The sequence below is a fragment of the Syngnathus floridae genome, chromosome 6, assembly GCF_059516105.1.
Source record: "Syngnathus floridae isolate MCC-2025c chromosome 6, RoL_Sflo_1.0, whole genome shotgun sequence".
In the NCBI taxonomy this organism is placed as follows: Eukaryota; Metazoa; Chordata; class Actinopteri; order Syngnathiformes; family Syngnathidae; genus Syngnathus; species Syngnathus floridae.
The window spans coordinates 9341899-9365370 of record NC_142418.1 but is presented as its reverse complement, the minus strand read 5'-3'; the positions used below and the strand labels follow the sequence as shown (position 1 = coordinate 9365370).

Below are 23472 nucleotides of genomic sequence, written 5' to 3'. Positions count from 1 at the left end.
CTTTGACCAGGCACAGTTCATCCCTCAAAGCCTACAAAAATATATCATTACAAATCAACAATAACAAATATAGCAAGTGACAGTAATCATGTTAGTTTATGTTCATTGCCACAGTTTTCCTGTGTGTTGAAGAAAAATGGGAAGATTTAGCGGGATTTGATACACTACTAACTAATATAATTTTTGACCAAAATGCTCAAATTCTTGTAGAACATGAAGGCATGATGCTTTCATGTGATTACCTCAGGTTTTTTTTTCTTTTTTTGCTGTCTGCTGTAGACACTCATGTGTTTATGTCGCACCAATGAATAGGTCTATTGCCTAACTCGGCAACATATATTTTCTTAAAACTGTCACAAGATATATTTTCAAGATGACTAATTGGTTTCCATTGTGTGCTATAAAAACGAGAATACTTTGGAGAAGACTTTTGGCCTCGTCCATGGTTTCCAGACGACCTCAACAAACATATACATTTGGCTTTGAGTGGCTTTACAGTTCTAACATCTGATGCGCACATGCTAACTGTATTCACCCGTGACAATGCACAGATGAAAACACAAAAGCAAAAACATATGTCAACATATGAGATCTACCAAATGAATAACTAACTCCTTGACGGTGGGCCACAGCATACAAATTAGAAATATTTAATGAATTGACTCAGTTTTAGCCATGGTTTTTAAACAGGGGTAGGCTACACTGGTTTCAGTAGCAATGTGTTGTGGTCCTATTTGTACAATGTATTAGATTCATATTTCCTCTTTGGCTCCCATATGACTTCCTATCCACACACTTGCACATGCTAAAGTCTGTGGTGTAATTCCAACAAAATTTATCGTACAGCCATTTTATTATTATTATTATTAACATTTATGAAGATGCGGACAAATTACAAATGGCAGACTTGAACTTTACACACCACTTTATTGTGCGGTGTGTGGTCTTAAAATGTGGAAAAGCATTTTGCTTTAACAAATTATAGTCAACATGTTTAAATGTAGTCAAAGCCTCCTGTAGATTGCCAGCTGTAAAATTATTTGCAACCTCTGCCAAGGAAGTTGTGTTTTAATCTGTACGGCTTTGTTCGTTGATCTGTGTACAACCTCAGCAGTTTTATTTCCAAAGTATGTTACCATTTAGATATTTTCTAATAGAGACAATTCACATGTTAACAATATCGTAAAATCACTTTTGTGAACTCCAAATCATTTCAGATTAACATTTTTAATGTCATGCTATTTCCTTCAAGGTCAAGACATGATCTAATCCACGTTTATATAAAAAATGAGTGAGCTCTGTTTGAATTTTAGATTTATCATTCAACAATTAGAGCCTTGAGCACCTTCCTATCCAACATTTCTATTACAATTTCAAATTGTCATCATTCAATCCATTATTTAACAGTAGCCAAATGTTTAAACCTGGGTGGAGGTCTGCATTTATTTTGGTACTGCAGTACATATGTTAATCTGTGGGATTATCACAGAAACCTCAGGGGTCATATTCTGAAACAATTTTGCCCTATCAAAATAGTGATAGATGGATGTTTGGATCATCGGTGTGGAGGTACATAATGCATTACAAAATCTCTGAAAATTGAGGTACACACAAACAAAAAATACCATGGGAATAATCTAAAATATTTTAGTCGTGCATTTTAATGAAACCACATCCACGTCTTGAAACAATTTTTGCATTTTAACTGCCACAGCAGAAACACTAACACATTTATTCGTCACATCAGATGAATCATCTGACCTCTCCCCATCACTACATGCATTTAAAACAGAGAACAGAAATGTGTGTTTGGAGCGATGAACACGATCTCCTTATTTAGCAAATTAAAGAATTTATGTTTAACATAATAAATGAAAATACTATATAGTACTCTATTTTGATTTATAGAAGCAAATTTGCTGACAATCTGGCTCTAAGGATACATTACTTGCAAAAGGCAAGCGACGTCTTCTGACTATTAGAGTTCAACACTTTTCTTCAGCTTTTTAGAACTTGTCACTTCGTCATGTTGAAATGCATCCAAGTTTGACAACTTAGCCATTGAAGTTGCAGCTGCTGCTGCATTGGCTGTTCGTGACACTGCATTAAACTCACCGATGAAGTTTTTTCTACAGTCTTCAGCAGCCGCAGTGTGCTTATTTTCCTTCATGCATCTTAAGCACCTATCCCACAGAGGCACGAACATTTCATAGAAATGCCGTCCGTCAAAGGTTGTTCAAGGTCGCAAAACATTTAGTGATTTTAGTGAAATTAAGAAGGTAGTGAATTTGTTGTGCCACAAGGTATCTAGTATGTGCATAAACAAAAACATGGCGGCACAAATTTAGACGAAAGGATTTGAATTACATCGTGTGTGGCAGACATGGCGGTGCCGGATGACATAAAACTCTCGTAAAGGAAGGAGGAACAAGAAGGAAAAGGTTAGGAAACCAAAGCGGAAACACAAGGATAAGGGATAGATCAAATCACGTCTTTTTCCATTTGGCTCCCAGATGGTACTAAAGAGAATGAAGATGTGTCAGCAACAGGCCTCGATGTGGCTGCGAGGGAGAATGAGTGTCAAGATTTTCTTGCCTTGGATTAGAGTTTGCTGTCAATGAAACATCATAAAATATATAAAAAAATAATAACTATAACAATAATGATAATCATAATGATAATAACAATAATAATAATAATAATAATAATGACAATATGATAATAATAACAACAATAATAATAATAATGACAGTAATGCTAATAATAATAATTATAATATTAATGACAATGATAATAATAATAATATTAATGACAATAATATTAATAATAATAATAATAATTTGTGTTGTTGGATCACAGATTGGGTTTGTCAAAGCAAATTTGTGTCGTTCTTATTATTTTCCCTAATATTATTGTAATAATATTCTACTGTCAGGTCATACAAACATCTTGATTTTACATATCTTTGTTCATCCACCCAAAGCAAATCACAACATTTTCTCGTATACGACTACCAGAATTATCTCAGAAAAGGTGTAGATTTCTTGTTGACTGGGATAATGGTGGAGCATTTGAAGAGGATCGAAATGGGTATATCAGTTTGAAAGATCTGTTGATGATTTGAGTTAAGACTGGAGCCAGACAGTGAAGAATTTTGTGCAGGAGGGGTGTCATCTCGGCTAGAGACCATCTTGATATTTAATGGCTTGAAGAACTGACTCAAATCATCCTCTTGAATGGTCAAGTAAGAGAGACAGTCAAAGGTGTGTTGGTGGCCATGATGACAGATTGATAGCAGAGATAAGGTGGGGGTGGATGGGAGCTGTCAGAAATGTGACGAAAGTGAATATGCTCTTATTTGGTCTCAAGTCAATAAAATTCTGGTCGTCAACCAGACCGTTTATTGGATGATATCTTATAGGTCTTGCTGCTATACGTCTTCATAGAAATTTAGTTTATCATCTTATCTGCATAGCCTCTCTTGCCAATATTATCTTCCTTTATTATCATCTTTCTCATCAGCCATAGGCAAACCAACTAAATTAACAAACATCGACTTTTTCACCAAACATTCAATTTTTCAATCATCATCTGTGTATACAGCAACACTGAGACTATTTGGTTTTGGCATGCGAGTAGTATGCCTGTTTTAAGGTATAGTCACTATTTTTACTTTTGTAACAACTGTGGAAAAGAATCTTCTTGTGAATTTGTTGGGGTTTGCTGATACTAAAACTTTGCACTACATGCCCTCTAAATCAACTTAATGGAGAGAAATGGGGAAAAGGCTACTGAGCGTAAATGAATGTTTTCACTGAGGCATGATCGAGGAGATAATCTTCTTTTAACTCACACTTTACAATTGGTTTGAAAAATCAACAAACCTCCATGTGCCCTTGACAGGGTACTTCTCAAACATTGCAGTCTTGTTTTTGTGATATTGTTGTCCCTTCAAAGTTATTTCTTTATCTTCATACGTATATTATGTTAATTTATACAATTGCCAATCACAATGTTAGGACCACTTGCACAAAGTAAATATTTCCAGTATAAGAGCTGTATCAAATACTCCACCTTCACAAATAGAACTAGAGTACCTAATGAGGTCAACCTATTCATTTAACATTGTTTTATTATTTAGTTGTAGTGTGCAATTAGAACTGTGCAGCAAGATTATGAGAGCTGTGTCTAAACTGTGGCTACCTTACGAGATAGCGTCAAAAGACTATATGATGAAACTGCAGCTGAAGTGAAGCTGGCAGCAAATAATGTATGTTTATCCAATTCCGCGTCACCATTAAAGAACAAAATAATTGCAAGATGGTTCGTGTTGTGGGGAGTGCAGAGGGAAAGCGATAAGAGTATCTGTCAACAAATCCTCCAACCATTTATTGGAAGGCAGCCTTTCTTTGAGTTGTGTTAAAAGCCACTCTGATACCAGAGTAAATTACGCTAAAGTAGTGGCCTTTTTTATTTGACACCCGAGTACTTGAATCTTGCTTTCAATCCATCACTTGTACTGCTGAGGGTAGCAGCACAGATAGAAATTATCCCAGCAGACTAAATACCATCTTAAAATGGATTGACACAACCATGCTGACTGCCTAAAATGGTTCAAACCAAATGTTTGCTTGCTTTAAAAAGTGGAGTGGTTTTTAAATCTCATTATCATTGTTGTACTCTTTAAATAAGTGATTTCTAACCCATTATAGTGCACAATAGAATATAATCAGGTGTGACATGAGAAATCTATCTGTCCATTTTGTTAACCTTGTGCTCATTGGGCTTGTGGGTTTTCTTGAGCCATGCGTCTTTGAGCGACACCTTGAACTGGTCGCCAGACCATCACAGGGCACAAATAAACATCTATTTGTACCAACGGACAAGAGTCAACTGACTAGAATGTGGTAAATGGGAGTACCCGTACAAAACCCCAAAAGGCACGAGAACAACACCCAAAAATCCACACAAGAAATCTGTAGAGATTGTGGATTTAAACCCACAACCTCAGTACTGTGAAGCGCATGTGTGAACAAGTTTGCTACCATGCTGCCAGAAATGATCAAATTATTAAGTTTTAACTATTTGAATAACAATAATTGGTATGTGTTCAACTAAATGGGCCGAAATGACACAGAGTAAATATATTAGTGCATAAATTGAGACCACTTCATTTTTATTTCAGTACTATATAGTGTATACTTTTTGTGAGATTTTCATTTGGTGATGCGCCATGACCTTTTTCTAATGTAAAATGTATTTTGGCTCAATCAAGACTAGGAAACACTGCTTTAGCTCGCATTCGCTTCACCCTTTACCAACCCCATAACCCTGCCAAGATAGTAGCAGAGCACATTACAGGCTTACTAAAAATAGCCCTGGCGCATAGTCATTTCCTTATTCTCTTTGTCTCCCTGACCGTTTTTTCCTTTAGCCTCTCCCTCTGGAGCAAAAGCATACTGGAGAGAAAGCTTGTCAGCTCATTTATCAGTTGGTAGCCCATGTGAAGCTCTCTATGCTATACGTGGCTGAGGGTCGTGGACTTATAACAAGTCTATCTATCTGTTTTTCGTGTGATAGGCTTTCAGAATGTTCTTCCTTTTCGTAACTGCAGGACTTATCCATCTGAGCTGACTGAGCAGGAATCCTTCAAGTTAGGAGATGAAAAGTGCAGACAGAACTGTAATGCCTAAAAATAATGAACTCCAATTCATAATTCCTTGACTTGATAAATAAAAATTGGGTTGCGCTTAAGTGTATGGTAGAAGCAAAATAAAATTGCTTCACTGTGGCTTTTATTACTATGTTAGTATGAGAGCTCAAACAGATGCGAGAACATATCCAGTAACCTAATTTTCAACTTTTATAAGCTTTTTCATATTTCTCATTCATCCCGAGAACGAACTTTGAGTGTTTGTAACAGCAGATTCACATGACAAGACTCATAGGTATGAATTGTGAGTCGGCGTACACTGATTTTGCAATGGATCTGGTGTGCCAAATTCCTAAACACAGCAAACAAGACCTACCCCGTCACAAAAATCAAGATGAGCCAGTTTTTACACCAAACGCACAGGTGATCTCTAAGAAAACAGAGCCCAATGTTAAAATACTAAAAGAATAGTTCATTTGGCTCATTCGCATACAAACATAATGGAACGTCAGGAAAAAAATAAACTGCCCTAATGGAACCTCAGGAAAAAATAGACTACCAAGACTCTCCAAATGCATGAGAACAAAACATATGGCTGAAAGAAAGCAGACGCCTGAAGAGGCAGAAGAGGTTAATGATGTTAATCACCAAGTGATGGCTCCCTCATTATGGGTATCATCAGAGAGGTTCTAATTGTGTACAATAAACAGTGTCAAATTAATTAAAGGAAATGCACACACTCTAGCCAAAACACATGCATAGCCATATGCACCATTGTAGATACACACTAAAGTCACACTACCAAACTTGTATCACGTTTTGGTACTTGTATTGCAATGCCGTATATTGCGCATTACCGCTTTGATAGCATGATTCAACAACTGTACTAGACAAGTGAAGGAATGTGATCTTGGAACTAACTTTGTGCTGTTTCTTCACATCTTATTAACACAGAACTATATACTATGTACTTGTAATGCAGAACACTATCGTGGAAAATACAGGCACTGGGGGAAAAAGTACAATAAAGTCTGAGTTACATGGTTGATAATACAACAAAATGAATGCTAATGTCAAGGTACTACTTAGTCCACTTTACTTATTGGTTTCATTCATCTTCCATTTGTGAATATTTTTGCCTGTGGGTGAATCAATTGGCAATAAAAACCTGCATTACATCAGCCTGCAATAATTGCTTCCCTGTCAACTGAATGATGGATGTGCTCAACTCTGTACATAAAACAGCAGCAACAGCCGTGATGGGAAGTCCGCTCTTGCATGCGGATGTACAAAGTAGTTACTACCTTCCATTAGAGATTGTAAGAACGCATTTGCAGTGCTATATATGTTTCTCCTAGCAGGTTGAATCCTGTGAAATGTTGCTTTGACATGGAGATGACAACAAAAACGGAGCCCTTTGAGACACCTGGCTTCTTACTTTGGCTCCTAGTGGAAGTGATGCACAGAGTACATTTCAACAGGAGCACATGTAAAATATTTGTGTGCAAAGGGCTTACAAGTGGGTTTAAAATGCAATAGATAGCTACACTAACCCTAAAAGTAAAACATTTGGAGCATTGATTCCCACTTTGCACTTGCTATAGTTTTCACTCTTCTCCGAAGACTTTCTGTAAGCTAAGGAGTGCGTCTGTGGTTATTGTTGATTCATCCACGTGAATATTTGTGAGGTTTGCGGTGACTGAAAATATGAATGACAAACTGTTCCAACCACAATGTTGTGAACGTTGCTTTGTACACTAAGGCCTTTGCGCAAACTGCTACCACATTGGAAGCATAAAATTCTCCATAATGCATTGGCATACATTCAAAGCCTTATCTGCTGGCCCAAACACTGTCAAAAGTAGTCATCCATCTTTACAATACACGATCAGAAGCACTCATCTATGCTTACAACTTCTAAATTCTATTCATTCATTTCCAGCAGTCTATTATCTTATATTAGGCAATCAGTAGGTGTTGAGCTCCATCTTTACCAATAAAGATGTAATATGTGTTAAGCACAATGAAAATGGAAATCATTTTTATTCCCTTCAACATTTGTCCACGACATCCTTCCAAATTAGGATCAACACTGCATTCCTTCTAACCATGGGTTTAAGTCGGAATCAGCTTGAAGCATGTTCCTGAACCTTCATCGTATTAGTGGCAAAACACATTATCCTGACCAGGTAGCATACAGAGTGGAAACACTCAGTATGACGGAAAACACAAGCTCACTAAATTGAAATAAAACCTGATTAGAAACGATTGTGTCTGATGGAAAAATAGCCCGCAAACATTGGACTCGTTTCTTGTCAACACTATTTTCTCATTAACTTTTGTGTGAGAGCAGTACACATTTGATGATTGTTGTTAGAATAATTCAGTATGTACTAGAGTTTTTCAAAGAAAACAATCTGGCAATTAATAGCCTGGAGTGATACATTTTAGTTTTTAAGTCATAAATATATGCAATGTTAACAACAATTTTATACATCACGAGACGTCTTTAAAGTCACAGAGTTGGAGCCACCAGCTCACATGAGATGCAGGTAGCGAGCTGCAGGTACACCCTGGAAACCAAGGAAAGGAAGCACTATTGTAGAAAGAAAACATGAACAAACCTTTACCTTTCTCAAACTCTTTCTGCCTCACCTGAAAGTTTCTGCCACATCCCACTGTCCAACCACTTGTCTTGATTTTATTGATTGCCCCAAAAAGGTAACTTTTTACAACCTGTATTTTTTTATTTTTAAGGTCAAAGTACCCCTGTGTTTGGCTGGCAACCAGTAAAAGGTTTGCCCAACCTCTCTGCCGAAAGTCTGCTGGAAAAAGTTTATCCAAGACTTTAATTAAGATAAAGTATATTAAAAATGGATGGATGGGGGAGATCAGTATTACGCAATCCAACTAACAATGAGCTTCATTGTTTTGGAAATACTTCCATTTCGATTGTAATAAGCCGAAGTAAAGTTCATAAAGTCTTGTACAGTAACACTAGTCTCAGTTTAAATGCTAAGAAACTATAAAACGTTGCCGAATTGGTATTCCAACATTCTAGACTACTAAGCGAACAGAGGCTGCAACCGTGAAGATTTTATCAGTATTACAAGGAAAAGTTTAACTAGCGTCACCATCAAAATAATATTTACAACTGGCTTGCTTTGGAGTTTTTTTTTTTTTTGCTTTTTATCACAGTTGAGTAGGATATGTTTCCAATATTTGTTCTTTCAGGGAGCTTATTTATTGATGCTGTAAAAGTCAGAAAATGGACAACTGAATCCTTAATTTATCTCGTGTAAAACTGTGAATAACAATAAGCTACTTGCTTTCCTGATCTGATTTACTCTGCAATACTTAAAATGCCCTTATCTGTCAATGATATCAGACCAAGAAGCACTTAAAACTGCCACAAGGGGAAGAAGTATCAACGTGTTTTGAGCTGCTTGGGGTTCACCTGTCCTTGGAGCTCTCGTCATTGATTCACTCGATGTACTCCTATTTTATGAGTTTGGTTATCTGGGGAGCCTTTTCATTGAGGCTCACAATGCCAAGATAAACTTCAAGAAGCATGGAGTAGAATTTTAATGTATAAAGGTGAGTGTTCACATTTCACGGACAACCTTTATTTGTCTGAGAACCATGAGATAGCCCTCAAACAAAAAGAAAAAGGAACAAACCTTTAAGTAAATCTATTGTCAATGGCCAGAATTGAGTGTCCCTTAATTGTATCTCCTTTCAAGAGCACTGATACTAATAGAATTGAAAAGCAGAGCCATATTCCAGAAGTCAGTTTTCATCAGCCCCCTGGTAGGCGCCTTTGATCCTTCTGAACTGGCAATCCCTAATGCTTTCTATTCTCAATCCATCTTTTATGGTCATCTGCTAGCCATCAGCCGCCAGGTCTCATCTTACTAATGCCCAGCTAAAAAGAGACCAAGGCAAATAATCACGATATCTCCAACTGTAATGATTTGCTATCTGACACAAATCAAGATGTGCTTTACTTCCCATGGATGTGAATGACTGGTTGTCGACTGTATATGTCCCAAGCGAGTGACCAGTCAGCACCAGTCAATTTTATCCTTTTACCCAAGGTTCACTGGAATATGTCCCAGTTCATGCATGTAAGTGGTATAGAATTGATAATCAAATCGAAAATCAAATTGTCAATCTAATGAAATAGATTGTCTCTGTCTTCTGTCACTTCCAGCCTCAACTGTCTGATAATCCGTGTATTGACTTTCATTGTTTGTGGTCTAGCATGAGCTCATTTAACCTTTGTTTCCGCCCCTCGCAAGCTGGAAAGGTATAAGTACGAGCATTTTCAGGGTCAGGAGTTGTTGATGTGTGACTTTCATCATTTAGGCAGGGTTGCCACAGGTAAATCCAAATTATAGTGAAATAAAGAATGAGCTAATTGTCCAATGATTTCATGCTTTATGACTTTTATTTACATTTGTCATAGATTTGGTGGGTGTTGAGCTTTTGAGTTGTGCTCTTTTTCCCGTTGACCTTCATTCTCTTTGTATAGTCTTGTGTTCCATGGATTTCCTTTGTCACATAATAAAACATTTTTTTCTTCATGTTCCTTGTATTTACCCGTGGTGCTTTTATTTGTATTGCTAGTGTAAGCATATTTTTGGGGCTTTGGGCGATTAATCCCTCAAACCTCTATTTTTCTCAGTATCCATCATCCTCAAAGCCGTAACTAAACTTTGAAGAAGGAACAACAAAAAAGTAACAAAGCCTGGGTCCTAAATATAATTATAAAACAAAAGACAACTGGTAAAGCCACAAGGGAAGGAGCTGATTGGCTTACTAAGAAGAGCACATGAGAGTAATAAAACATTTAATAAGACATTGCCGAGGTTCAATGCCTGTGTTTGAACATTAGATCATTGTTTCATGTGACCATTAACATAATGACAGTAAGGTCAAATCTAACAAAGTAAAAGCTCCCTGAAAGCCAATAAAAACATTTATCTATGATTGTCCGTGCTTATTTTGTTCAGCTGGTTGTTTGGGAGTTATTTGTCCTAAAATGGAAAACAGTCTCTGTTGTGAATAATTTTCCAAAAACAATTTTCCCAAATAAAACTCCAACTTGTTGGAGATATCTTTCATGTAGTGTGACAAATCCTTGAGAACCTTGCGACATAGCACCTTCACATTGACGGATAGAGTTTCACCTTGCAACAACCTTCCTTGGTCGCCATTGTCAACATGATTATTGTTGTTGCCGCTATGATGACAGTTACTGAGTATTCTGTAGCGTTGACACTTTTTCTGATCCTGCCTCCACCCACAGGTTGATTTGAGTCTTGTAGTCTGATCCATGTGATGATTTCATTCCTCCATCTCTATAATGTGACCTCACATGCAATTTACACCTCCAAAACATTATAACATTTTATTTTGACTTTTGTTACCTAGTTGAGTTCGTTATCCATTCTTGATTTTTGCCAATTTGTTCTTGTGCAAGCGGCCCTCATCAATAACAAGCTATGTTGATTTAAGAATTAATTGTTTGTCAAACGGAGGTTTATTTTTTAGACTGGAACATGTCAAAAAAATACATTTTGGAAAAGAGGTACAAACTGTCATACGCATACTTGTTATGGAATGTCAATTAAAAGATCAGCTAGATAGAGTACAAAGAAGAACTATAGATTTGAATTCATGAAGAGGATAATATGTGTGGGACCACATCATGAAAACATTAAAATGGAAGAAAATGACAATGAAGATCCAATGACAGGGCGCGATAAAGCAATATCAGTTAAGTGTCAGAATAAAGGTCTCACATGATGAAAAGGTGAACTATAATAGCAAAATGAAATACCAAGGAATAGAAAATGACCTAAAGAGCTGTAGAAAACAAAGATGCATCAATTATATCTGATTTTTGGAGGTCATACCAAGAATTGGAACAATAGGAGTTTTAACCCTTTATTGAAAGGGATGATTAACATCTAGTGAAAAAGTAGAAATTGGTCCAAAGATATGCCACCACAATTTGTGAATTCATGCTCATCATTTCTCGATGCTCAGACAAAAGACAAGTTGCACAATAGTATAGAGCCTGAACAAAGAATTAGGTCACACACAGTCCTCAAGGCCTTCATGATCTCCACCCACAACAAAAGAGTTTGAATCAGACATGGAGTAAACATTTATAAATGCAAACGCTGCAGTCTTCAGAGAAAGGTTTATAACAGAAATGGCTGAAGCTAATCTTAATGCCAGGAAAGATAGGCTTACCCATGAGACTGTCAATAGTAAATGCTCCAGAAACGAATACTGATATAATTGATATTATTGATGGATGTGAAAATAGAACAAAAACACTATTGTTTAATGTTGAAAATGTCAAATTATAGTTTTGTGATTTTCTTTATTGTTCATTTTGTGGGGTGAATTATTGTTTAAGTTCTGAGGACCGATTTGCTGGGGAAAATGACTCTCTAAAAGTCAACATTATATTTCTCACACGAACATGAGACCTCCATGAAAATAACGGCTCATGGCCAAGGGGTGAAATCAAAGTGTAGGCGCTGGTGCAGTGTGCACACAGCACTGAAGGCCTGGCAGTGGATGGCCATTTGGGGAGTTATAAGAGGCAAGAAGAGGCCCCTGCAGCATCAGTGGGGGAGTGAAGTATGCTTCATCTCTGTGCAGCTAAGTACCGCCCTTGTTTTTCACATTACCATTGTATTGCTGTGTAATTTCGTGATTCCAACTGCTGCGGTGCAGCACATTAGTGGTTGTAAAACACCAGCAAGTTTGTCATGGGAAATTATCCTATCATTTATTTGCTAGGAAAATGATAGTTTACTTCATGTAATGTCAAACAATCATTATCTCTCTATACTCCTGACATGTTGACATTTTCTGCTACTATGTAACAGAAAGTTCATGTGTATCCACTTGTTAGTGATGTAACGGAATAAGTCATTGCGTTTCTGCAATTATATCGGATATAGTATGTTAGTAAGGGTAAGTACATTTATGAATAACTTGATGATAAATGATATTATTATTGCCTATAATGTACTCTACTTTTATCTGAAAATATGCCATGGGATTGTTTTGAAGATATGCCTAAGTTTAATACTTGCTTGGAAATGTGTAATTCATATAGCCTAGTGTCAATAACAAGAACCTTTTGTACGAGTAAACAGGACATGTCAGAAGTTGGACTCTTCCAACTTCACCTGTGACATTCCAGGTCATGACGCCTCAATTTTTGGCATGTTTTACTTAATTTACCATTGAAATACAACTCCCGTGAGATGATTTGACAAACTGTCTTATAAAAAAGCTTCAATATTGAGCGGGATAAGTACTACATTCTGCAGGCAAATTTCAAGAGTATCACTGACGAGTTAGTGGTACAGTCACCTGATTTGGGCAGCAATAGGCAGCATTGGTTCACTCTCCCCTAAGCTATTGTGTAAATGGTTGTTAGTTTTTTATACAATATGTGTGTGTGTGTGTGTGTGTGTGTGTGTGTGTGTAGTCTGTCTTGCTCAAAGCCAGCTGTGATACCCTCCAGTTCCCACACTGAACAGGATAAGTGGTATCGAAAATGGATGGATTCTTAAGAATGTTAAACATCACAGAGTTTTTTTTTTTTTAAAGATGGGAAGCACAGCAGGGTCGTCGAGTCAAATATCAGTGGAAAAGTCCACAAAGTAGAAAAACACACATTGTTTCAACTTGACATGTTTTATCAACAATGACTCAGCTAAGACCTGTGTCCTCTTTGTAAAATGACATGACATTTTTGTTGTTGCTGTGTCTAAAAGGCAGCAATCGGGACGAATTAAGTCACACAGATATGGTTGTTTCTGGCATATAGTTGGCTCACCAGCTTTGGGTCTTCATTTTCAGTTTCCATCAAGCTGTCCTGTTCCAATGACTTGCCAAGATAATGAATGTGAATTGATGCTCCAGAATGAATGAGCTATCAGCCTTTATGTTGGCTGAGTGCCTCAAGGAGGATGTCACCTGCAATGAGGCTTTTTATTGCCCTCCTCTCTCCTGCATACCAAACAAGGCCAACTGGCTCTCAGTACTTGAAGGATATCGGTTTACGGGTTAAAGGTTTTACATAATACCAGCCGGGTGATTATCGTGGTTCAGTAGGGTTCTTTTAGCACTTCTACAGTTACTAAAACTAACAATTTCGGAAACCAATTCGTCCTGAAGTCACCGTGACATGGTCTCTGCGACGAATATACACACCAGACCAGTCTACAAGAATAAAGTAGTAGGTTTCCCCTCTCGCTCTAAAAGTCTGCTTTTCTGCCACTTCTCTGAGCACCAATATAGTTGTTTATATCTACATGTGTGATTTGCGTGCTAGAAGTACAGACTTATAAACTCTATTTTTGCTGTAGAGACAAAAAAATAATGTGAAATGCCAAGGAGAAATCACTGAATCGAAGTTTGGGCCGAGGATCATACAAGTACTACAAAGACCAAGATTCCTTTCCACGCGAATGGCATAAGACCATGCAAAATTCGTTGCTAACCCCATCGCGTTTACAAGCTGAGATATTTGAGTTGGAAAAGAGGTTAAGCCGAGGATTTTATAAGGGCATATTCGGGTTCCTGCACCCATTTACGTGGAGTTTAAGAACCTGAATACTGGCAGTAATTGGGTTAATGACTGCATGTAAACGTAATGATAGAGAGCAGACTGAGTGCAAATAGGGGTCCAAGTCTTGTAGATTACGATACTGTATCGTACTTTAAGATTGACAAGGTGAGTGCACACAAAACCTTAGGAGGTCTACTCACTGTGTACTTTTGATCAATGGAAGTGGGATAAGCGTATCTTAGGACTGAAAGACATCCTGAAATGGTGTTTTAATGCGTAACCTTGGACATATTAACAACTTTAGAATGTTTAAAAAGGCCTTCTGCCAAGCACCATTTGGATTATTTATACTCCATCTGCTGCATGATCTACACTGGCACGCAGTTGTTTTACGAGATAGAATTTAAAAGGCTTGTTGTACATCAATCTGTATATTTGTGCTTCACTTTCTCTTTGAGATGGAGCTCAACAATGCACATTACACACACAAACAAGTTGTCATTAAAAACAAAGAGGATTAACAAAAAATATCATAATATTTAGTCAGTCATTAAAAGAATACTGAAAAAAGATGTATCTATATGGACACTGGCAAGAATTCTATCAGGCATTTTTTCACCGAATCATACAGAAATCTCTCATATTTTGTGCCTTAGCTTTCATCAGGCCAAATCAGGTCACTCGTTAAAAAACTACAGACCACGTTGTTAACATTTCTCGAGCCAACAAAATAATTACTTGTCAGTTGTTCTCTAAACGGTTTCATTATCCTCCCTCCCTCCATTAAAATTCCTTTGTGGTACTATTATGAGCAAATGATCCTATCCAGTTTCTGGGTTCTACAATGGCCCACTTCCAAGCAGAGAATACTGGTGCAGCCGGGTCATTAAATATGGATCCTCTCCCCTGAGCGTGTCGCTGCTGCATGAATGTTTGGGTGAGATGTGAGGACTAGAAATGAAGAATGGGACTCAGCATGTTAAATCTCTCATTGTTTGCAACTTTTGCTTATTGGTGAACTACAATTGTGTTAGTTTCAACGGTTTATGTTGTTTACTAGTTGTTGTCACACGCTTATCTTAAAACACTGTGTACAGCTGTTGCTCATACCTTGTTGAAGATGGAGGAAGAATGTCCAACATGTAGGCAACCATGGCAGAGGTAGAGAGGTGATAGGTAGGCAAGGAGAATGTAGGCAATGGCAGGCAGGCAAGGAGAAGAGGAGTGAGGCGTGGCAGGCAGGCAAGCAGGTGGCACACAGTTGTAGCCAATCCAAATTGTTTGTAATCCAACTAAAACCAAATAATCTGAATACGATGTTTCAACATAAAGGGTTCCAAGAAGTAAACGAAAATGTATTCTTCCAAGTTCAAAGTTCCTAAATTCCAAAGCGGTCAAGAACTATATCACTACTATCTTCCTTTGTCTAACTGAGGCTGACCACTGTGCGGGAGGAGCCATCTTTACCTGATCAGGTGCCTGATCAGGTGACTGACAAGGTGACCAAAGGCTGTGTCAAAATAAAAGTCCATGGCCCAAGGCCAGTCAATCTTAACCAAAGTTCAAAATAAAACTCCATGGCCCAAGGCCAGCCAATCTTTACCAAAATTAGAGTTTAAGATAAGGAAACTAAATTGTCTTGTAGGAAAGAAGTATGAACATCTATGTCCTGACAATAACAAAAGCAGTTTACATTTTGTGATAAGCCTTGGAGCGATTGTGTTGCTTTGGCTTACAGTGACTAAATAACCCTTCAGCCTTTTCTCCTGTACACTGTGTACAGAAGAATAGTCAGAATGCAAAGCCAGTTTCCAACAAATGTGAAAGGTATTCCCGTTCAATGGAATGTGTCCAGTGTGGGTTAAATGAGATTTCCTGGGAATAGACGTAACGCTGCAAATGCCAGAGATTATCTTTGTTTTGCTATGGCACTGACAATACACAGCACATTGGCTTTAATGAACTGCGACACATTCTGTTCGTACCTTATCTGTACAAATGTTCAAGTGAAACCATTTGTGTTAAAATGAAATGGGCGGTGTAGGCCCAATTAAGCTTTGCAGAGCTGCCGTACTCTCCCCTAAAGATAATGAATCCCTGCCATGCTCTCACATTCGTGCACTTTAAACACATCTCTGCTATAAACCCTAATCGGACAGAAGCAATCAATTGTTAATTCATAGAATATCAGAAGCAAGTTTTGAGCTATAGCAAGCAGTGCAATGATAAAAAAAAAAAAAGCAAATGAGATACAGCAAACGGAGGTAAAAGGAATTAACTGAAGAAATCCCAGTGCTTCTTTTGCTCCCTTAAGAAACTGACCCTGAGAAAGATAGGACCTCTGCTGACATTGTCAGAAATTCTACTGCTCATTAATCAAATATTTAGACTGAGGTGACTGAGCTTAAAAGTAATCGTGCTGACTAAGTAATGAACCAACAGCATGATTAAACATTCTATCACATTCATATAAATGAATTGTCAATTAGCAAGTTAGCAAACAAATGCACTGTACATGTCCTTGCATGGGCAAATAGAGTAATGTGCTTGTATTATTAAAAAGGCTTAACAGCATGTACGATGGCGCAAGGTAAGGGCGCCAGAATAGCGCAGTGAGGTACGTTTTGATGCCTTTGCAGCTTTCTGCCTACTCTCACTGCTGAATAATGTAACAAATGGTGAGTAGTGTGGGTGGGGAAGTGAAATGGCCTCTACTTAAAATAGACTTTAGTCCAATGCAAAAAAAAAAGAAGTACTTCAGAAACAAAGAAAAATCAGTACGTCGGTATAGCTGCAATGGAAGAATAGTTAAAGTGACAGTATGTCATTATCTCACTTTGAACTGGCTGCAAAAATCATTTGAAAGGTACAATGTACAAAGTTATATAGGCTTTTTACAGCTAATACTTTATCTCTTACTTTATTGGTCTATAATAATGGTGGACAAACCCGGACACTTCATATATGGTATTTGCACTGAAAGTAAATGAATTCCATCCATCCATTTTCTGTATTGTTTGTCTTCATTAGTGCGAGCTCAGAGCCCGAGTCTATCGCAGATGTGTTTGGTTGAGAGGAAGGGCACACGTCAAACCAGTCGCCATGCTGTCTATTGCCGGTCACATATAGACAATGTGGTTTCTAACCCACATCTATGGGCCATTTAAAGTATTGAATTAGCCAAACATGCAAATTACTGGGATTTGGGAGAAACTTCAAGAACCCGGAGAAAATCTATGCAAACTCCCAGAATATTCCAATTCCACAGAGAGATTGTTTAGTTTTTGAAAACCCATTAAAGTCAAGATGGGTTAAGTTAAAGTTAAGCATTACAGCATTCCGCATTACAGCCGACGCTGCACCAATCCGCCTGTCAATCTCACGCTCCATCCTGCCCTCGCTCGTGAACAAGACCCCAAGATACTGGATGGATGGATGGATGGATGGATGGATGGATGGATGGATGGATGGATGGATGGATGGATGGATGGATGGATGGATGGATGGATGGATGGATGGATGGATGGATGGATGGATGGATGGATGGATGGATGGATGGATGGATGGATGGGGGTAATTGGGTTGGAGGTAGGTGATAGATAGATAGATAGATAGATAGATAGATAGATAGATAGATAGATAGATAGATAGATAGATAGATAGATAGATAGATAGATAGATAGATAGATAGATAGATAGATAGATAGATAGATAGATAGATAGATAGATAGATAGATAGATAGATAGATAGATAGATAGATAGATAGATAGATAGATAGATAGATAGATAGATAGATAGATAGATAGATATGGTGCAACATCCAAATGGTTTTGCAGCTGGGGAAGCAAACCTTGCCTGTCCCCCTATGCACTATTAACGCAAGATCAACTGCTGCAGACTGGCGCGATTATTTTGTGTCAACTGATTTAAAAAAAAAAAAAAAGACATGGGAGTGCGTAAAAGATCCTCTTGACGTGCATAGAAGGCGAAGCATAGCATAAGCGTGCCAACATCAGCCCTCATGTCATCATTAATAGTCGTATTAACAGCCAGAGGGAGCAGTGAGTTGGTGTGACAACTTGAAGTAAACTTGAGGAGTCAGACAGTGACGAGACGTGTGGACTCTGATGCAGAGGGGGACCTGAACGCGTATCAAAGCGCGCACTCATCAGATTTCCGTGCATGTAGTCGGCGATGGTGCGTGTGCGTCTGTGTGAGGTAACCGCACTGTTACTATTTTTAGAAGCAACGTTGCGGTGGTGGAATCAATCAAAGTGGGTTGGCATTCACTGTCATGCGGTGGTGGTGCTGCTGCTGCTCCTTTTAGTGCCTCCCGCACAGCTTCCGTGCACTTGATCATCATGGGACAGGGTATCGCTTGATGTTTTTTCCATCTCAGCTCAAATTTGTTGGCGTTTCGTCGTGGCAAAGAACACCGGTGGATGCAAACTTTTGCGCCATGGTGGAATCTGCACTACTTCGGGGCAACAACACGTTGCTCGCCTTTGGTAAATCGGGTAGTTTTATTCAGTTGCACCACCTGTCAAGAGAACATTGCATTTCGGAATGAAAATGACGAGTATTGAATGACACATCAGCGCGGGAGGTGCACGCCGCTTTCTCACCTGTCAAGCGTAAAAAAATACATTTTTTTCTTATGGGAATTAAGCACTCGTCCCGTTGCATGCTCCTCAGGAGAAAAATGGCGGAATCTGACAGCTGTGAGGTAAGTCAGTAAGTGTCTTTTTTTTCTTGTGCAAAACCGCTTCACTGCACTTAGTTGTTCGGACCCTGACGCCCACATGTGTCCCGAGGTTCTCCCTCCTGCGTTAAAGGTGCATCTCGGGCAAGCAAGGGTTTCTTCTCGCACGGTTATTTGATTCTACACAAATCTGTGGAGGTGCGATAAGTGTTTTTCCAAACATCCACCTGACAAGTATGGACATTCACTGTCAGGTGTACACCGAGATTTGTTGTGGCCCATGTAGGGATCATTTCAGCATTGGGAATGATGCACCTTCCAAAAAATCGTCAGTGCCTGCTCTCACTTTTTTACACATTGGACAATTGACCATTAAAAAAGACACCACATGCATACAACATACATGTATAGATGTTGCAATGGATCAGATGTGCCCTACACAAAATAATCCTAAATCACACGGTGTCGAGTCTACACTATCAGAAAGGTGTTACTTTATTGTATTTATATGTTGCAGATAGTATAGTTTGCAGTGGTGCATCATACTGAGAGATGTCTCTAGTTACATACGTATATTCTTTATTTTTTAGCTAGACGAGAGGGGAGAGATATTAGAAACTCTTTCTGTATCTAATTACATTTGACCAATGGATGATGATGGTTAATGTACCTTCATTCAATAGACCCCCTATGCCGCTGTCCATGGTACTGCTGCACCTTGCAGATGGATGGCTGGATAATGTAAAACTGCTTGGTTAGAACATCCTGTATCAGCAAGCTGAAAGGTCAATGCTTACAGTGTATTGTAAGCCTCAATACTGTTTTAAACAGAAAATATATATATGTGAAATTATAATGTATTATGGCGCATCAAAGAGGAGGCAGTTTTTTTGATACACCAGAATCAAACTACTAGATTTTCTTCTGGATTATATATATATATATATATATATATATATATATATATATATATATATATATATATATATATATATATATATATATATATATATATATATATATTCCCAGAAACTATCAAGATAGTATAATTTGTTAATGCCACTGATTTAGTTATGTCAGAGCCTGAGCGCAACCGGTCTGCAGTTTTTGAGGCTGATCGCTTGCTTTTTAGGTGTTGGATGACTTCAGACATGAAGGGATGGTGATTTGTGTCAGGGAACAGTTTGAATATTTTAGTGAAGGCTCTATATATATGTATTTGTCACTGTTTGGGAGCTTCCGCACTTCTCCGTGAGATTGTTCCGGGCCATTGAGTCTCAAATCATGAAAAGAAACAGGTTGAGCCCCTCAGCCAGTGTATTATCTGTCTGCTTCTGTAATTGATGATGTGTTTGATGCCCAGTCTTATCTTGTGTGTTTCTCTGAGAAGTGGTTCTCCATTTTCTTTTTGTATGCCAATTTGTCATTTTGATCCTTCATCTCACTTGGGACCTGGCTGACCTGTACAGAGACTTGTTCTCTTATTTTAAGGTTGTGTGTGTGTGTGTCATGTATGTCTTAGCAGGGTCTGGACCTTACTATGTCATCCAGGACAGACCCTTGATATGTTTGTTTGAGTGTTCATGCAATAGTTGATATATTCCAGTGCAATGTGTTTCTATACCTGAAGGCCATAGTGGTTGAAAATAATCCAACAAGTCCAACAAGCCTCTGAAGTGACGAACCAATCAGTATTTCTAATAGCCATTTAGCCATTTTTCCTTCTGAAAAAAAGAGCTAGTGTGTGCCATTTGATTTTTTTAACATTGTTGTCATGGAAAATGCACCAAGTACAACACGTACCATAAAATCATACATAGAGTGCAAACAATTAATAAAATGCCTTCAGAGCATTCTTTAATAATTTCAGAGCCCCAAATTGTAATTGTCCACTTTTGCTTTGTGTTGACTCTTCTGTGCTAAAACCAATTTTTTGCTTTTGCCAGTGGTAACTATTAAGGTAAAATATGTCAAGGTTAGAATGACTTCCCTGTTCAATGTATAGTTTTTTTTTCCATAACGGGCTCTCATTTTCACCCACTCACTCACTCACGAATTCAGAGCCTGATGCAGCCTTCCGAGCAGGCCTTAGAGAAGATAATCACTGCATTATGAGCATCCCTTCTGTGCAGAACAATTTTTTCCCCTTGCGCTACCAAACAGTCTGACTTCAAGCTGGAGATACGAGTATGCTCCAGAATCGGTGAACTGTTTGGACCGTACTAAACGGCCACATGGAGCAACAAACTGTCAGCTAAGCGTTTTAAAGAATAATCAGATTCAACTCACTAACAGTCACTTCTTACTTTAAATTTCACACAGTTAATTTTAAATGTGTCTGTGGTTTTAAGGTACATTACTAAGATCACAAACCATAATCATATCTTTATTTTTTTTAAATCATTTGAATCTACTATTTCTCTAGCAGACACAGCCACAGCCGGTCCGCATCATTGCATCACAGTCGGCTCAGCCAACCTCTTTGCCAAAGCCTGTGCCTTGCACCCAGCCCATCCCAAGACCCCTTCACCCATCACATACACCACATGCTGCCAGCTTTCCAAGCTGCCCTGGACGGGGAAGGATGGGAAAGCTGTGTAATCCTGAGGAGATGACCTCAAAAGACTACTACTTTGACTCATATGCCCACTTTGGTATACATGAGGTATGTTGGTACTATATATCCTGCTATAGCACACTTATTGGACGGATATGTACATTAGTTTAGTAGTCATCCCTTGCAGCAGAGGTCTGTACACTTACACATTGGACCTGTGCAGGTGAAACAATATTAATAACTGATCAGCTAATTTTTCCTTTTTGGGTACTTTTTATGTGAATATGTCCCTGTCATTTGATGGGGATAGAGACCAAGCCCTGTCACACATAGTGAAAATACAAGCATAATGGAACTGAAACCCTCCCTATACTGTCAATAAATGCCACAAGATGGCAAAAAAGCCTGACTTTTGTCTGAATGAAGCGCCTCAATTTTTCCTCAACATAGTTGTTTGGCATCAAGATACCACAAAATGGCAGCAAACAAATGCTTTTGTTCTTTTGGCCTGAGCATACATGAACTGTGAATTTCTGTTTGCAAATAACCCAGGATGGGTTTGCCGTCCAAAAAAAAAAAAAAAAAAAAATCCACAAATATTTCTATTTGTAAATGCCAAACAATATTTTATGGTTGTGTAAAGTGGAATAAGAAGACCGCAGACCTCTGCAAAAGCCAAAGTATACTTTTGATCTGTTTAAGGAAAACTAATTACACGCTTCCTCTGTAGTTTGCAACAATGCACCAAGTGGGGGCCAACTGACAGCAATATTGTTTCACCAGTTTCCTGGATCAGGTCATTCTTGACCACATTACCACCATTACTGACAGAAAACTGATTCTTGACTGTTCAGGATCTAATAAAACAAAACTGTGGTCTAATATAATGCAGATATTCCAAATGAGTCAGAGCATCCTGTTCATCCAGCTGTAGCTCCCATGAATAAAACAAAACAATATCACACTAATAGCACATTATTGTGACGCATATTGAACTCCTGGCTGCAGCAGCTATTGCAATTCAATAGAACAGACTGTTTAGAAAGTATTAGTAAGGCTGTAGTAAAGTAGAATGGGAACTTTCTGTCTGACCTGTGTCATTAACCTCCTCTTAACGATTTAGGAGCAGAGTCGGGTCACTTTTATGTCACTTCTGTCCACATCCCCCAACATAAAGTAAAGAGAAAAAGTAGAAATGGATTTACTGAACTCGGAGGCCCATGGGAGTCCACTCGAAACGCCTTTTATTGATTTGAATGCAAAACCATGCGACTTTGATACAATACAAAAAGGCGTAGTGCATATATTAAAGCAAATCCACAAACGCAGACCACATATTTTAAATTCAGGGAAACAAATTGCAATTTTCCCAAGGGGGTACTCACAACAGCATCTTTCTGACCTTTTTATTTTCATTTAAAACAGGAGATGTTAAAGGATGAAGTGAGGACACTCACCTACCGCAATTCCATGTACCACAACAAGCACGTGTTCAAGGACAAAATAGTTCTGGATGTTGGAAGTGGCACTGGGATCTTATCCATGTTTGCAGCCAAAGCAGGAGCAAAGCATGTGTATGGGGTAAGTGATTCGATATTCAATGGAGGTTTATTGTGGTAAGAGCAACAGCTTCTAATTCCATGCTGGAGGCTATCTTGGTAGCATTGTGCGTTATTTGTGACATGTTCCATGTGTATCTGGACATATATTTGAACTGCTGCGCCTTGGCTGAGGCTTACTATAATCTTAGAGGAATCTCCTGTCTCAGACAGGTGATAAAAGTATTACAGCCTCTCAGGCCAGTACACATGCCACGCAGGAACGATTTAAGAGCCCTCTCTGTTACCGTGTACTGGGGGCACAGGTAATTGCTAGTCAGGTCATGTCTGTGGATACACACCACTGGTTTGGGATAACCTGGATCCTATTTTGAGACCGTGCCAGAGAGCAT

General features: G+C 38.4%; 2 protein-coding genes across 6 annotated transcripts in view; one reads left to right on the top strand and one right to left on the bottom strand.

Moving 5' to 3' along the window:
* tspan9a (tetraspanin 9a) overlaps positions 1-15453 on the bottom strand; it is a 168393-nt gene extending 152940 nt beyond the window's left edge. The window contains exon 1 of the mRNA XM_088377546.1: positions 15372-15453. The gene's annotated coding sequence lies outside the window, so the exon portion shown is untranslated. The remainder of the gene's footprint in view (positions 1-15371) is intronic.
* Positions 15454-18336: 2883 nt separating this feature from the next.
* The window catches only part of prmt8a (protein arginine methyltransferase 8a), a 19825-nt gene continuing 14689 nt past the window's right edge, over positions 18337-23472 (top strand). The window contains exons 1-3 of one of the 5 annotated variants that reach the window (XM_088377542.1): positions 18337-18480; positions 21390-21629; positions 22947-23102. In XM_088377542.1, the coding sequence (XP_088233668.1) occupies positions 18457-18480; positions 21390-21629; positions 22947-23102 (420 nt within the window). In that variant the 5' untranslated portion in view covers positions 18337-18456. The other 4 variants (XM_088377543.1, XM_088377544.1, XM_088377541.1 and 1 more) reach the window with 4 other exon arrangements.